This window comes from Oikopleura dioica, chromosome XSR (genome assembly GCF_907165135.1).
Source record: "Oikopleura dioica chromosome XSR, OKI2018_I68_1.0, whole genome shotgun sequence".
In the NCBI taxonomy this organism is placed as follows: Eukaryota; Metazoa; Chordata; class Appendicularia; order Copelata; family Oikopleuridae; genus Oikopleura; species Oikopleura dioica.
In genome coordinates, this window is record NC_137294.1 from 1,753,593 (window position 1) to 1,766,995 (window position 13,403).

The 13,403-nt window shown below is 41.9% G+C and overlaps 6 protein-coding genes across 7 annotated transcripts; all 6 read right to left on the reverse strand.

Moving 5' to 3' along the window:
* Nucleotides 1–192: 192 nt before the first annotated feature.
* On the reverse strand, nt 193–1,887 carry LOC145707394 (uncharacterized). The gene is made up of 7 exons (XM_081784914.1): nt 1,782–1,887; nt 1,367–1,676; nt 1,249–1,317; nt 843–1,208; nt 565–797; nt 440–525; nt 193–394 (listed from the first exon to the last, which is right to left on the reverse strand). The coding sequence occupies exons 1-7, from the start codon at nt 1,885–1,887 to the stop codon at nt 320–322; spliced, it is 1,245 nt and encodes a 414-aa protein (XP_081641040.1). The 3' UTR covers nt 193–319.
* A 34-nt stretch (nt 1,888–1,921) lies between these two features.
* On the reverse strand, nt 1,922–4,569 carry LOC145709559 (capon-like protein). Of its 2 annotated transcripts, none has more exons than XM_081787247.1 (9): nt 4,351–4,569; nt 4,052–4,308; nt 3,796–4,003; nt 3,404–3,751; nt 3,233–3,356; nt 2,983–3,161; nt 2,848–2,938; nt 2,486–2,577; nt 1,922–2,424 (listed from the first exon to the last, which is right to left on the reverse strand). In XM_081787247.1, exons 1-9 carry the CDS (start codon nt 4,531–4,533, stop codon nt 2,371–2,373), a joined length of 1,536 nt encoding a protein of 511 aa, XP_081643373.1. In that variant the 5' UTR covers nt 4,534–4,569; the 3' UTR covers nt 1,922–2,370. The 2 variants fall into 2 exon arrangements, with proteins under 2 accessions (XP_081643373.1, XP_081643372.1); XM_081787246.1 differs by having other exon boundaries at nt 2,983–3,170.
* Nucleotides 4,570–4,686: 117 nt separating this feature from the next.
* LOC145709564 (transcription initiation factor IIA subunit 2-like) lies at nt 4,687–5,650 on the reverse strand. Its single transcript, XM_081787253.1, has 4 exons — nt 5,490–5,650; nt 5,244–5,323; nt 5,104–5,189; nt 4,687–4,960 (listed from the first exon to the last, which is right to left on the reverse strand). The coding sequence occupies exons 1-4, from the start codon at nt 5,616–5,618 to the stop codon at nt 4,899–4,901; spliced, it is 357 nt and encodes a 118-aa protein (XP_081643379.1). The 5' UTR covers nt 5,619–5,650; the 3' UTR covers nt 4,687–4,898.
* Nucleotides 5,651–5,695: 45 nt separating this feature from the next.
* LOC145709561 (uncharacterized) lies at nt 5,696–7,182 on the reverse strand. Its single transcript, XM_081787250.1, has 6 exons — nt 7,089–7,182; nt 6,916–7,044; nt 6,705–6,868; nt 6,571–6,658; nt 6,265–6,419; nt 5,696–5,987 (listed from the first exon to the last, which is right to left on the reverse strand). Exons 1-6 carry the CDS (start codon nt 7,162–7,164, stop codon nt 5,844–5,846), a joined length of 756 nt encoding a protein of 251 aa, XP_081643376.1. The 5' UTR covers nt 7,165–7,182; the 3' UTR covers nt 5,696–5,843.
* Nucleotides 7,183–7,199: 17 nt separating this feature from the next.
* Nucleotides 7,200–12,242, reverse strand: LOC145709560 (uncharacterized). The gene is made up of 6 exons (XM_081787249.1): nt 12,036–12,242; nt 10,523–10,826; nt 9,927–10,288; nt 9,500–9,754; nt 9,384–9,451; nt 7,200–9,342 (listed from the first exon to the last, which is right to left on the reverse strand). Exons 1-6 carry the CDS (start codon nt 12,240–12,242, stop codon nt 9,219–9,221), a joined length of 1,320 nt encoding a protein of 439 aa, XP_081643375.1. The 3' UTR covers nt 7,200–9,218.
* Nucleotides 12,243–12,275: 33 nt separating this feature from the next.
* LOC145709562 (zinc finger protein 593-like) lies at nt 12,276–13,398 on the reverse strand. The gene is made up of 3 exons (XM_081787251.1): nt 13,093–13,398; nt 12,523–12,623; nt 12,276–12,476 (listed from the first exon to the last, which is right to left on the reverse strand). Exons 1-3 carry the CDS (start codon nt 13,320–13,322, stop codon nt 12,352–12,354), a joined length of 456 nt encoding a protein of 151 aa, XP_081643377.1. The 5' UTR covers nt 13,323–13,398; the 3' UTR covers nt 12,276–12,351.
* Between the last annotated feature and the right edge of the window lie 5 nt (nt 13,399–13,403).

The window sequence follows — 13,403 nt, forward strand, 5'->3', positions numbered from 1 at the left end:
ACAGATACGGAGAATTTTGATCCTGTTATTTTTCTGCTAAATATTTCTCACTGTCTGCCTTCATTTTTATTGATTTTTTACGGATAAAAGAAAACATTGAAACTCAAGCTCACGATAAATAAAACACTTGCTGAACAAATAAAAAAGGAAATAGTGATTAGTTCGAACTTTTTGAACTGATCCCTAGTGGCCCAGGAATTGATTTGGATCTACGGAATATACTTTTATTTAGGCATTATTCGATATTGGTGAACGTAACTGTGAGAATGTGGAAAGTGGAATGTGAAAAATTGTTGGCAGGAGTACGATTTCGAACGTTTCAGAGTTCTAAGGAGTCGTCGGCGATATCGTTGTGGAAGAGACGTTGATTGGGAGTCGGGTCCGGCGAGTTGAGCTAGAATAGTGGCTACTTTTTTAGTGTAGAAAAGGAGTCGCTTACCTTGACTTCTGACAATTGCATCCTGAGTCCAGTCGAGTTGCGCCCAGATTGTCCTCTCTGCTTGTCGAATATTTTTTTCACGAAGTCTAAAAAACTTAATCGCTATTTCAGAAGGAAACTCATGCCTGGTGTGACTTCTTGCTCTAGCTGAGGATTGAGGGTTGTCGGAGTTTGAGGAGGAAGATGATCATCAATGTCTTGTTCCTGGAGGATTGCTTCCTTCTCCACCACGTCGAGTATTTGCTCGAAGAGCCTTTCCTCCGAATGCTCTTCTGCTGCTGCTTTTACTTCTTCGACTTTGCGTTCCAGAGCGGCCACTTTAGTCGCCATGTCTCGCTCGCACTTTGCTTGGTAGTCGCTAATGCCGGTTATTAAATTATTTATTAATCAAGAATGCCCATACCTAGCGAGCTCTTGGAGCTGCTTCGAATTGTGCTCGTTGATTGAGCCTAGGAGATCGCGAAACTTCGCACAATTCTTGGCGATTACACACTCTAGCTCGTGAACTTTTCCGTCAATCGGCACTTTGTTCGGTTTGACTTCGGCCTTGAAATTGGGAAAAGTCTCGAGCGTGTCGCAAATTTGCTCTTGTGCCTCGACCAGTGACTTTCTGAGCTTGCCATTTTCGTCGGAGAGCGAGCCGATCTGTTTCTGAAGCCGGTCGATGGCCAGTGCGCTTGTGTTGCCGTTGCGAACGGAGCCGGCGGCTAGAGATCCTTTCATGTTGATAACGAGCTCCATTTTCGCTCGTTTCTCTCGAGTACTCGGCCTGAAACAGAATAACCACTAAATCGCAAATGGTTCTTTACCCTCTCGACAAGTCGCTGAGTTTGTCCTTGAAGCGGCCGTTCTCTGATTCAAGCTTTCTCTTGTCGATTCTAAAATATTCAAGTTAGTTTCAGACGAAAACTTTGACGCATATCTAACTTGAACTTGCTGTCCTGGTTCTTGAGCGAAATCGACAACTTCTTTGCTTGTTCAGTTTTTTCTCGCAATTTCAATTCGAGCGAGTCAATTCTCTTCAAGTGCTTGAGCTCTCGTGCTCGCGCATCGTGCAGAAGTCGCTCCAGCTTCTCGATCTCGTTTTCTTGATTCTGCACTTTCTGATTCGAGCTTTTCAATTCCAGCTGCTGCTTGCGGTACTCTTCGTTGATTGCAGAAACGCGATCGGTTATTTTCCGCTCTCGGTCCAGCAAGCTTCTCAATGCGACTCCGACTTTTTCTTGGTCCAAAGCGCCTTTTGGAAGGAATTATTGACTGCAAATAGCTCAAATCTGCATATATGCACTTATGGGCATCAGATCTATGAAGACAATGAAATCCGTTCCTGATAGCAAAATACCATCCATCCCGTTTGCTATCAGTCGGCTGTTGAGCGAACCAAAGGGGTGCTGAGCCTCAAACACCTCTTCCTCATCGAGACTGTCGAAATCGTCGATGAGCGGCATCTTTTTCTGAAAGAGGTAAGATTTTTTAACTAGATTCGCGAAGGAGATAGTATTATTGGATATTGCAACAGGAAGACTGGATGGGTACAGCGACGTGCAGAAAAATGGCACAAAAAAGTGAGGGAAGAATCTTTAATCTCAATAACTTTGATAGTACGTATTTTGTAGTCGGAAAACCTGATAGGATTTTTTGAAGATTTTGAAGAAATGAGAAGGAACTTTGTTTCAAGAGAGCAAGACAGTGGAATGTTAAAATTTACAAATAAAAAGTTTGCAAGTTTGTAAGATGAAAATAAAAGTGCTAAATGAGAAGTACCATTGTTGTAAGGAAGTAGTGTTGTTCGAAAATGCCGTTTTGGGCAGCTGGCGATAGGCATAGACAGGATGATCTGGACAGTGAACATGAACGCCGAAGATAGATTTGTTTTAACAAAAAATTGCTTTTTTCATTGCATATTTACTTTTCGAAAACTTGTGCTTAAATTATTCGATTCTGAGGGGGACGTCATCGAGAGCTTCTTCCGAGTCTGACAGATGCTGCAAATAAAAGCGTTATTTCATGTAAAGATAAGATTAGCTCTATTAATAGTTAACTCACAGTTTTGCTTGTAAAACGCCGTGACAGAGCCATAAACGGGCGGTTGATGAAGCTTCCCATTCCGGACAGCTGATCAGAGAATGAACGGGAACCCTGTTTCGTGATATAATTTCTCTTGATAGACAAAACCGACTAGGTGTATTCAAGTTGAGTGAATACGAACTGAAGCGTCGTTGGGGGAAAAGTGTCGGCTGGATCCGTATCAGATCAACGGTTAAAAGTTTTAAGATTTGCGGGGCGATAAAAAACAGTGATCATCTTATAGAAACCTGTTTTACTTCCAGATCTAACTGATTCTGGACATAAGCTAATTTAAAATCTCGATCAATAAATTATTTCAAATATCATGAATCAATCACATTCCTGGATAGTAGAAGGTGTTCCAACGCTCGACAGATTTCTCGATAGCGTTCGGAGTGGGTCGTATTTGTCCTTACGCGGTGATGGAGACATCTAAAATGGATCGTTTATTCATGGAAAAGGATTGATGACGGTACTCTTGGCTGAAGCGAGCTTGAGTTGAGCATTTCCCCGGCCGAGCGTAATCGTTCTCGATGAAATACTTGATTACTGGGCGCTTGATTGAGCAAATTAACGGAGAGCACGTGATCGCCGTTTATGAGCGGGTGCTCGACGAGCGTTGCTTCTGCCGATGAGAAGAAAGCTGTTTCGTCTTCTGAACAAGCTAAGTAAGCCACTGTAAAGAATGATCCAAAATGCTTATAAGGGATCCCTTGTTAAACTTACTAAAGGTATTGGTTATATTTCGCAAAGGATCAATGGGAGTCACGGGGCAGGAAGACATTCCAGGGCGAGTTTTATTTCCGACGGCTGTGGAATTCATGTGTATAGGCGTCTCGGGAAACATGAGCTAAAAGACAACTATTGAAAGATGGAATTAAAAGAGGGATTCTCTACATTTCCAACGGAAACTCGGTCATCAGCAATGCGCTTGGCGGCGTTGAGGGATTCTAGCGCTAATTCGGTAAATGGATCGCCTTTGTTATTGTCAGTGAGCATTTTGCTCAGGAGGGAGATGAGCTCTTTGTTCTGACGGAGAAGTTGTTCGCAGCGCACTTCAGTTTCGACCCTGGCACCTTGCTCTGCGGAAAGAATCGTTTCCATTCTTCGGATTTTGTTCGCCAAGGCGCGGGTCTCGTGCTCCGCCAGTTCGACCTGCTGGCGAAGGAGGACGACGCGAGCAGAGTCCGACGACTCTCGGCTGTCAACTGAGTCTTCTTCTAACTTGCAATGAGCTGGGGTACCCTGAAATGGACTTTAGTAAAGAAGGAAGGAAAGGAGAAGGGAACCTTGAGGCTGAGCTTCATGCTTTTCCGCGGCGAGGATTTCTGAGAGACTTGAACATTCTCTTCCGAGTTGTCGTTCTCGTCCGTGTTGTGAGCCTTGTCATCCTCGTTGATTCGGTGGACGACGTCGAACGCTTGGCCGATTGTTCGAACAGTATTCGTGGCAGTGTCTTTTCGAGTCTTGAACACACTGCACTTGAATGCCGCGGACCTTGAATTACAGAATTAAGAACAGCTGTCTTTGGTAGTATGCTCTTACTTGGCATCTCTAGCAATGTATGACCAAATGTTAAGATCGGAGGAGTCATGGGAGACGTAAAAGATTCGGTTTATCGGGTCGTGCATTAGCTCTTGTAGAATTGGTGCGCCTGTCTTTGAATTCTTCGGCTGGCGAAGAGAAACGCGCACGCCATCTACAGACACCATGATGTCGACTTTTTTCTTCTTGGTCGAGCGTGCTTTGAACTCGTATCGCACTTTTCGCATAGCAGCGACGATTTCAACGCGCGAATGGGGCTACAAAGAAAGGTTAAGCACATTTCAGCGCTTTATTTGTACCTTGGGGATCTCTAGACTGCCGATAAAGCGAGCTTTGAACTTGATTCCGGCGCGGAAGGCTTCTTCCGCGTGGACTTTTAGGCGCCCCTCGCTGGTATCATCGATCTGGTTGTAACCAGCAGGGGCAGAAGTCGACCTCGCTAGCGACGAACCCAGCTGCAGCAGGTTCTTCATTTCCACCATCCCTCATTCGTCTGAAAACAACAATACAATGCGCAACTGATTCAAAATGATGATTTTATTTGTGGCGGAACAAGAAATCAGAAGAAAATGGCAGTTTTTAAGGGCCGTTTTCAATACATCTTTTCGAAAGAAAATCCAGTCGAACTTCTTGGGCGAAAAAGATTAACAGTTACAGTCAGAGAGGAGAAAATACGAATGGAACATGAAAAGACGCATCTACTAGGAGAAAAAGAAAGAAAAGAAGAAAGAGTGGTTGGACAGCCGATTCAATATGAATTTTGAGGGCAGAGGGTGGCAGAGAAAAAATACATAAAAGAACAGTAATGGAACTCTTTTTAGAGCGAGTAGAATTGAATGAAAGTTAATCAGTAGTCATCTACAGCTTGACGATTGTTGACGGTGTTTCCTTTTCCATCGCAAGCGACCACTAGAATGTGAAAATTAAGATTATGCGCAGATTAGAGAGGCGATATTGAATCATTGAAGTTATAATTCCGAAGGAAAAATTTCTACTGTTTCTTTCAGTAGCTAAAACGTCAAAAGAATGTAATATTTCATTGATTTGTCTACCTTTGACTTTGGGAACTTGAATGCAATCTATGACTTCTCTGAACTCGGCATTTTCAATCACGAAGGTCCACACATTGTCGCAGAATCTATAATTCATGAAATTACACAGTTTATCGATTGCGCCCCTTGAGCATCGTTACCGGTATGTGTTGAGTTTGCCTTTGAAAGTGATTCGGTTGCGCACTTTATTCGCCAGAGCGTAGTTGATAGCCTTGTCGAACTAGATAATAAATGCACAGTTAGTTTTTTCTTTAAACCCCCTATCTTTGATTCTGATAAAATATGACAAGTCTCAAGCTATTATATTTTATTCTATTCTTGTCAATTTGAATAACTCTATATTTTTCATCAAAAGAAAGGGCAAGTCTCAAAATTCGCTGGTAAACCTCTTCGAGCACTTTCTGTCGGAGGCTGTGTGAGATCGCCTGCTGCTGAATCAGTTCATCCAACGAGTCGATCAGAGTCGTCCCTAGCGTCGTGTTCCTGTACAGCTGGTAATTCATCCCAGAGCTCATGCTTTCTTTTTTTACTGCTCCGATGACAACTTCAACTCTACAACTTCTTGATTTCAATTTTATTTGATTTTCTGTAGTTCAGATATTATTAGCTTCTGTTTTGTTTTTAAATCCTAGACTTCGGCGTTTATTTTTTAATTTTTGACGAAGGCAATAAATACTATTTTTTATGAGAAAGGGTCAGTTCGACTCAGTACAGTTGGGAAAAACAAGCAAGAGGAGAACTTAGAAGAACTGGGAGCGGAGGACGGTCTGGTTGATCTTGGCCTTGACCTTCTTGTAAGTATCGGCGTTTCGGAGATAGTTGTGGGTGACGCCAAGACCGAAGAGATGAGCGCCTGGCGTCGAGGAGTGACCTGTGGTGATGGTCTAAGAATAATGGGTTAGACTGATCGAGCTAGAAAGAGAGACCATAAGCGCTCGAAAAACTTGATGGACTGGAATTTCAAAGGGTCTACAGTAGTTAACGCTTTTAAATCCATGGGATAAAAGTTCGGCTCCGAGACTTTCTCGTACCCGACGTCGCCCCGTGTAAAATGGACCAGGAAGATATTTGGGTGAAAACTACGCTTGAGTGTAGCCGCGTTTTCAATATGTCAGCCGACAATTCTATCATCAAAATAAGAAATAAAATTAATGAACTCACATCGAGCATCCATTTCTCGTCTTCTTCGGCTTGGTATTGTCGGCCAACGTTGTTGAGGAATCGGTGATCGGCGGCGATGGGAGCCCAGTCTTCGTAGGGCATGACTTCTTTGCACATGGTGACCTGTTCACCTCGGCCGATTCGGAAGTACATATCTACATAACAAAGTCATCGCGGTATTTCACCAGAGTTTCGAATCTTTTGATGCACATCTGGAAGTCGAGATGTCCAAAAAATGTCATTTTATCAAAGTAAAACTTTCATGGGATCTCAATTTTGCTAGTTCGTACAAAAAGGTGGACTTACCCTGTCGCTGGTTATCGTAAAGTCGATCTCTCATAGCATCGTAAGAAGTGTCCAAGTGGTTGTTCTGGTCGTCGCAGAGCATACCGACCTAATTTTAAATGGTGAAAAAGGAGGAATTTGCCTGTTTGACTTACTCGAGAGTGGTTACCGTGGGGCCAGTCCATTCGGAACTTCCACTTGTTGAGGGACTGGAGGTAGCCGGGCTGCTCGTTCGAAACCTGAGCGTGCTGCACGTGGCTGCCCATGGGAGCGACGGAGAGGGCGCTATCGTCGATTGGGTTGAATCCTTCGCCTTCGCCTGGAAAAGCAAGCGGTTAGAGATGAGACATGGGGGAAATGGTTTACCGTTGATGTCGTTCGAGGTAGCGGCGTAAGAGCCATCGTATTGGCAGTCGAGCTTCTTGGAAGCGTCGAAAGCCTCGATCTCACTGGCGGGCTTGACCTTGCCGGCGAATCGGAACCATTCGAGAAGACCTGAAGAGGGTATGAAGCTCTCGAATTTGCAAGAAGAAGCTTACCAAAGTTGATTGGGATATCGTGAGCCTTTCGAGCAACGACGACTCGAGTGGCGTTCTTTAAGACAAACAACTTCATCTGAAACAGATTTTTTAAAAGAAATAGCCATGTGATCATTATTTAAAATAAGTAGTGTATTTTTAATCTCTTTCGCAAAATAAAAAATAGGTTGCAAGGAAGAGGTTCTGTATGGCAACGGGCGGAAATGGAAAATATTAATGGCAAGAAGATAGGTCGAACAACGAGAACTATAGAGGCGGAGAAATCTTTTTATGTAAAAAAGGTGCTCTCTCATCAATTATTTTAAAACGATGATTGACAGGAGGGCCCCGTATTGAGAAACCCAAGTGCTGTGGTCATGCAGGTGCTTTTCGAAAACGGCTTGAAAATAATAAATTTGAAAGGGGCTCTATTTTAGTTCTAGAGAAATCGAATTGTTGAAATTATTTGAGATTGAGTAAAGCTTATTTCTTAATTATCAAATTATTTATGAATTAAATAAAAATTTTAGATTAAAAGGTGAAAACTTCTTCGACTTGGTCACGTTTATTCTATTCGTCTGATAGGCTTTATTTAAAGTTAGAAGCTATTTCTTAGTTACAGTTACTTTGATTAAAAATTCTAAAGTTATTGAGCATTGCTGAAATTCTAAAGTGTGATTGTCACGTTCTTGGCAAATTTAATAGTTTTTTGTTTAATCTCATCTTTTTATCTCTCTCGATATAATTGTTTCTTTTGAATGTCGTTGTTGTTTTCAGTAAAAAATTTCGGCAAAAGAAGAAAAAAGCAAAAAAGGATCTGTGACGTAACTGAAAATCAACTAGCCGATTCGCGAGCAAGGGCAAATGCCTCTTCGCTAGAGCAAACAGAACTTTTTTTTCTATTTCTCGATTTTTCAAGATTTTTGGCCTTTTTTATCTTTGTACTTTTTGAACAAAAAAGAAGTTGTTAGTTCTGAGAAGATGCATATATTTGGAGTAGAGAGTAAGGTCTAGATTTTTCGCTGTTTTTGAAACTTTAGTATTTAAGTTTAATGCATTCGTTTTTTTTTAATATCAGGGCCACAGAAAAAAGTTTGAAACAGAAAAGAAGGGGCAACATTTTACTGTACAATTACTGTACATTTATGCAATAAGAACTATAACAGGGGAAGCCTTAGAAAACTAAGAGTTGGATTATTGACAAACGTTTTCAATCAATTAGCTACAAAAATGGTTCAAAATAAGCCCAGTCCTAAAATAGAATAGAGGAATGGTTGTTTTGAGATCAAAGTGTAGAAAATCTAATTGAAAAAAGTTCGATAAAAATGAAAAATATGAAAAAGGGCAGCATTTACTAACAAGTATAAATGTTGAATCAGAAAGTCGCCATTATCGGACGATGAGATATCGATATCCAGAGCGATCCCTATTCATTCAACTCATCCTTGCAGTACTTCTCTTTCATAGAAGTAATTTATCTTCGATTTAATGTAGTGCACAATTTAATGTGGTATGTAAAGTTGTCTAGAATGCTGTATCAAGCCAGAAATTGACTGTACTAATCCTAGCTTCGTGGAAAAATACAACTCGAAAAATTTTTGAACACACAAAGAGAGAAATAAATTGAAAAAAAGCATAACGGGTCATTCTTATTGTCAAAATAGTAAAGTTTAGTAGTAAGTAGTATCTTTGTCGTTGTTGTTTATTTTTTTGAACTGCTCGGGCTGAAGAAGACTGATTTGTTGAGTTGGAACCACTGGATAAAAAACAAAAGGGTGAGGTCAGCTGAGTTGATTCTAAGACGAAAAACCGTATAGTAGAATACGTTTTCTTTGGGCACACATGGTCCAGGAGCTTGATCAATTTTCACAATTCACACAGTGGTACTGGAGCAACTTTTTTTGTTTTTTGGGTTGGGGCGAGTTTGGGGAGAAGTGCGTCTCGTGGGCTATTCTTTTTTTTTAAACAGAAGCAATAATGTAGCAAGCAAGGGAATTAGCGACACTGGAACAATACTACCAAGTCGTACAAAGACAGACTTGTGGCAGTTACAGTTAAGATAAAAGTAGTGAACCAGTACTACTACTAGCTGCTGTTGCTGCTTCAGAATAAAATACATAAATTAAAAGGAAGAAGAAAATGGTGAACTCGTCAGTCTCCGCCGTCGAGATCGTTCTTCTGATTCGAATTCATTTCGATCTTCTTCGCCCGGAGTGCTGCTAGACGCGCTTTTCGCTCTTCATCCCGCTTCTTTTGCGCTTCGATTTGAGCGGGCCTAAACTACAGTAAGAAAAGAAAAGGCAAAAAAGCACTCACGATTTTTTAGCTGGAGTTTTTCCTGCTTTCTTCTTCACAACTTTCTTTGGCGCTTCTTTTTTCTCAACCTTAAAATTTAATTAATTAATTCCAAGAAATTATAGAGTTTGACAAACCTGCCAGCTGTTTTCCTTGAGTTTCTTGATGTTTTGGCACTTTTCCTTCATCTGGTCGACTTGGATGTTGACTAGCTCCCAAAATCCGACCAGGTCTTCTTCAGTTGGCGGCGCGACTTCGTCTTTTTTCAACGGTAATTCGCCCTTGGCTTTGAGGCACAAATTGCGGAATTGTTTGCCCAGTTTATCCTGGCATAGGAGTCGGCAGCCTCCGACTACGGCAGTTATTTCGTCTTTGATGTCAAGCGGGATTTCCTAAAAATACGTTGTTTCTTTTGGCAATTATGGCAGATCTCTGATACCCTCTAGTCACTAGAGTCACTAGTGGGTTAACTGTAAGGTCACTGATCTCAAATAAGCTGCATAATGAGTTAAATGGAGATAAAAATGAAATTCTACCTCAACGAGTTAATTATGTTTAACTTACCGATGGTTCTGTGGTGAGAAACGCTTCGACCTCAGTTGCCGCCGCTAGAATTTGCGAAATGGTGGAGTTAAGCTCTTGCAATAACTCATCGGCCTTTTCGTGCGTAGCGTTCTTTTCGCCCTTCTCTCTCTTCTCGGAGGAGTCATTTTTCATCTCATTTGAAATTACTCTGTTTGAGCTTTCTGAGCTGCTGCCGCTGCTTTTCGCGGAGCCTCGCGAACCGCGCCGAGTAGTAGCAGCACTCACTTCACTATTCGTGTGATTGGCAGATGGAGACTCTGTAGTTTTTTCTTTCTGAAATGCAAACACCGTCCCGACGGGGATGTCGTCATAGCTCCGCGGCGTTGCTTTCGCCGAATCGTCTGAACAGGGTAAAATAATTACGTTTGCTTTCCGACACTTATCAAAGGAGATAAACGCAGCCCGCGCGTATTTGGTCACTTGAGTGAACAAATACTAGTCTAAATGGCCAAAAAGTGGGCATTTACACCAAAAAAGTGACCGGAAGAGTCATAAATGACCATATAATAGCATAACAGGCTACGATAGGGCATAAATAAACAGCGAGAAGGGCAAAAATGGTCGAAAAAGCTTACCTATGTTAGGAACATCGTCAAGTGCAAGCGGCCTGGTCATGCTATCGTCGAGCGGCTGGTCGTTTTCATTTTCCAAATGCTGGGCGTCGGAGGAGGAGAGGTTGGAAGGTTGAATCTTTGGAATGGGAAGACTTTCTGATAAGTTGAGCTCTCCGGTTTCAACTTGTGGCGGCGCATCTCGCGCGGTTTCCTCTTCGGAGGTGTTGCTCTCCCGCTTCAGAGGAAGCTTACTGCCAGCGTCGACTTCGTTCCCGTTGATGTCTGTTGCATCTGGCTGCATTTGATCATTTTTCTCGAGTGATTTCTGAAAGCCCGGATTAAAATTTATCAAAGCAGCATTTATTTGTTTATTGCGCCCAGAGGAGCTTCCGATCATGATGAATTTATTGCCCCTTACTAGTAGTTAGTACCTATGCTTTAGTTTGAGTAGCTATAATACCTTGAGTATCTCCCTAGAAAATTCTCTAACTCGTGATAAACGAAGCAATAAAAAAGGTATTCGTGAAGGAGAATCACATTTTTCTCAGAGCAGCTTCAACTAATAAAAAAAGTGCTGCACTAAATTGATTGTGACGTGTTTTAGGAAAACAGTAGCTTTGTCAATTATTTACAGAGCACTCTTTAATCACCTCATAAAAAGAAAAACTCAGTCATACTTGAATGAAAGCACGCTCGTATTTAGTTAGATCTTGACATCAATAAAAGTAGAATTATTAGGACCTTATTCTTAAATGAAATGAGCAAAATTATGGCTGTATGCTTCGAATAAATTTGAAGACAAATGTAATTACATATATCAATCACAGTTATAAATCATCACCAAAAAACAACAAATTAATACTTGAAACTTCAACTTAGCCCTCGCGAAAGCCTAAAGTAGCGAGAATGGGAGCAAGTACTTACGAATCCGCACAAATATCCGAGGAATTTCATGGCGCTCTCTTTGACAACAAAAATGAATAAAAACAAAGTGGCATGGAGCATGAAGCTAGCAACGAGTGGAGCAAGTCATCATCTCTTTGCGACACAATCACGGGCCCTGTGCGAGTGTGAGTGCGACCTGATGACAAAGCTTTGACGAGCACAATAAGACGGGGGGCGATAAACTGGACCGACAAAAAAAATATTTGCTAAGGCCATTAGGGGGCGCACAGGGCGGCAAGAGTAGCATATTGTCTTCGCTTTGATCGAATAACCTTTCTTAGAAATTAGGAACAATAATTTAGTAATGAACACGCCGCAGGCCATGTGGCTAATCGATTCCTCCGCCCGCCGAAGAAAAAAAAATCGGAGGGATCATTGATTTTCCCGCAAAGTTGATCCGCTAATAAAATAATTAACTCTGTCTTTGCTCAATAGTCAAAAAGTCGAAAATACTGTAGTGAAAGCAAACAAGTTTAACTTCAAGAAGAAAAATTTTCAAAAATTGAATCAAGGAAGACAATTTTCCCTGCACCACTTTTCGGTAAAATAATGTTCAAAATAATATTGAAGAATAAAATAAAAAACGTACCTCTTCTACTTGAAAGTCGGCAAAAGCACTTGGGTCTTGCGAGACCCGCCTGGAGGAGCGTGAATCTTTGGAAGATTTTCTTGATTTTGAGTCCCTCGATTTCGAGCTGTCTTTCCTTTTCAGTCCCTTGAATACCGAGTTGAACCACTTGGAGCCGGACTCGACCACCCTAGCCGAGGGCTGGGGCTTCGAGGAGCGCGCCCCCATTCTAAAAAAAGGCGGATGTAATGACCCTTGCCGGGATTAATTTTTTTTTCTTCTCATTCAAATTCTTTCTCGTTCACAAATAGTTGGCCAAAAACACAGAAATAGTAAGTTACTCCATCGCTGCTTGCTCGACCGGGAATCTTTTGTCTTCGCCGCGGACACTTTCGAAATCCGGCACCACCTCCAAATCCTTCGGCCTCACATACGTTCCAAGACCAGCGGCTGCTTCCGCTTCTAAAAAAACGATCAAACTATTATTCTGAAAATCTCTTTTTTTTACCTTTCTGAGTGAATGGTGCGTCCTTGAGCTTTTTGACCTGTTGCTTGTGCTTCTTTGATCGCAAATGTTCTGTCAGTGCTTGTCTGTTGATCATGTGACGGCTGAAAATAAAATTTTAATTAAGACTTTCTTTGAATGGAAGCTAATTTTAATCCGATTACGAGCTCTTATCAGGAATCATGTTTTTGTCAAGTCGCCAATAATCCATGTCAGAAGGCAAAAAAGCTGGCAACTACTGATAATTCAAACCATAAAAACAATCGGCAATTACAAGCAGCGCAGTAATCTAGAGCTCTAAATCTCTCTGTGTCAGTTGATGATAAGCGCATCTGCTCCGGGCGTGCGGAAGGTACGCCACGGGGTCGGCAAGGGCGCTCCTGCGGCTTATGGAGTCACCTAAAGGCGAGCAAGAGGTGCTAGGGGCCATCTGATGACACAATTTCTCTCTCACGACTATTAATTTGGCTTCCGGTTATTCGAAATCAAGGAAGAGAACCGCGGGAAAATGAATTAATCTAGACGATTATAGTTGATAAGCCCTTTGATCATTAGCTGGATTAGACTTCTTACTCGCAATGTAAGCAATAATTCTGTCCAGCTCCAGGAAGATCGTCGTTTAACGAAGGATCGGCAACGAGCGCAGCCACATTCTCGGGCTTGAAGTTCTCGTGAATTTGGTCCAAGTGCAGAACTTTGGTTTCGAACTTGGTCTTGAGGTAGTGTGACTCGGGCTTGACGGTGCCCTTCTTTTTCTTGGCGCCTTTGCCTTTACCTCCTCTCTTTCCCTTTCGTTTAGCCATCTTCTGTTTATAGTTCTGAGCCGATTTGCTGACGAGTTAACGGAAAAGTTCTAAAGGAAAATCCATCATGCCGCGCTCTTC

What these genes read in the sequence shown, in the direction of transcription:
- LOC145707394 (XM_081784914.1), bottom strand. Translation starts at nt 1,887, where the DNA reads ATGCCGCTCATCGACGATTTCGACAGTCTCGATGAGGAAGAGGTGTTT. An exon ending in CTCAGCGACTTGTCGAGAGG is followed by an intron (nt 1,209 to 1,248) that starts GTAAAGAACCAT and finishes ATTCTGTTTCAG; the next exon opens with GCCGAGTACTCGAGAGAAAC. An exon ending in AGAGCAAGAAGTCACACCAG is followed by an intron (nt 526 to 564) that starts GCATGAGTTTCC and finishes TAAGTTTTTTAG; the next exon opens with ACTTCGTGAAAAAAATATTC.
- LOC145709559 (XM_081787246.1), bottom strand. Translation starts at nt 4,533, where the DNA reads ATGGTGGAAATGAAGAACCTGCTGCAGCTGGGTTCGTCGCTAGCGAGG. An exon ending in GCAGTCTAGAGATCCCCAAG is followed by an intron (nt 4,309 to 4,350) that starts GTACAAATAAAG and finishes CTTTCTTTGTAG; the next exon opens with CCCCATTCGCGCGTTGAAAT. An exon ending in TACATTGCTAGAGATGCCAA is followed by an intron (nt 4,004 to 4,051) that starts GTAAGAGCATAC and finishes CTGTAATTCAAG; the next exon opens with GTCCGCGGCATTCAAGTGCA.
- LOC145709564 (XM_081787253.1), bottom strand. Translation starts at nt 5,618, where the DNA reads ATGAGCTCTGGGATGAATTACCAGCTGTACAGGAACACGACGCTAGGG. An exon ending in GGCAAACTCAACACATACCG is followed by an intron (nt 5,190 to 5,243) that starts GTAACGATGCTC and finishes CATGAATTATAG; the next exon opens with ATTCTGCGACAATGTGTGGA. An exon ending in TCAAGTTCCCAAAGTCAAAG is followed by an intron (nt 4,961 to 5,103) that starts GTAGACAAATCA and finishes TTCACATTCTAG; the next exon opens with TGGTCGCTTGCGATGGAAAA.
- LOC145709561 (XM_081787250.1), bottom strand. Translation starts at nt 7,164, where the DNA reads ATGAAGTTGTTTGTCTTAAAGAACGCCACTCGAGTCGTCGTTGCTCGA. An exon ending in TACCTCGAACGACATCAACG is followed by an intron (nt 6,869 to 6,915) that starts GTAAACCATTTC and finishes TTGCTTTTCCAG; the next exon opens with GCGAAGGCGAAGGATTCAAC. An exon ending in ACGAGAAATGGATGCTCGAT is followed by an intron (nt 5,988 to 6,264) that starts GTGAGTTCATTA and finishes CATTATTCTTAG; the next exon opens with ACCATCACCACAGGTCACTC.
- LOC145709560 (XM_081787249.1), bottom strand. Translation starts at nt 12,242, where the DNA reads ATGGGGGCGCGCTCCTCGAAGCCCCAGCCCTCGGCTAGGGTGGTCGAG. An exon ending in TCAAGGAAAACAGCTGGCAG is followed by an intron (nt 9,452 to 9,499) that starts GTTTGTCAAACT and finishes TTAAATTTTAAG; the next exon opens with GTTGAGAAAAAAGAAGCGCC. An exon ending in AAAACTCCAGCTAAAAAATC is followed by an intron (nt 9,343 to 9,383) that starts GTGAGTGCTTTT and finishes ACTGTAGTTTAG; the next exon opens with GCCCGCTCAAATCGAAGCGC.
- LOC145709562 (XM_081787251.1), bottom strand. Translation starts at nt 13,322, where the DNA reads ATGGCTAAACGAAAGGGAAAGAGAGGAGGTAAAGGCAAAGGCGCCAAG. An exon ending in AATTATTGCTTACATTGCGA is followed by an intron (nt 12,624 to 13,092) that starts GTAAGAAGTCTA and finishes TTTTATTTTCAG; the next exon opens with CCGTCACATGATCAACAGAC. An exon ending in CGCACCATTCACTCAGAAAG is followed by an intron (nt 12,477 to 12,522) that starts GTAAAAAAAAGA and finishes TCGTTTTTTTAG; the next exon opens with AAGCGGAAGCAGCCGCTGGT.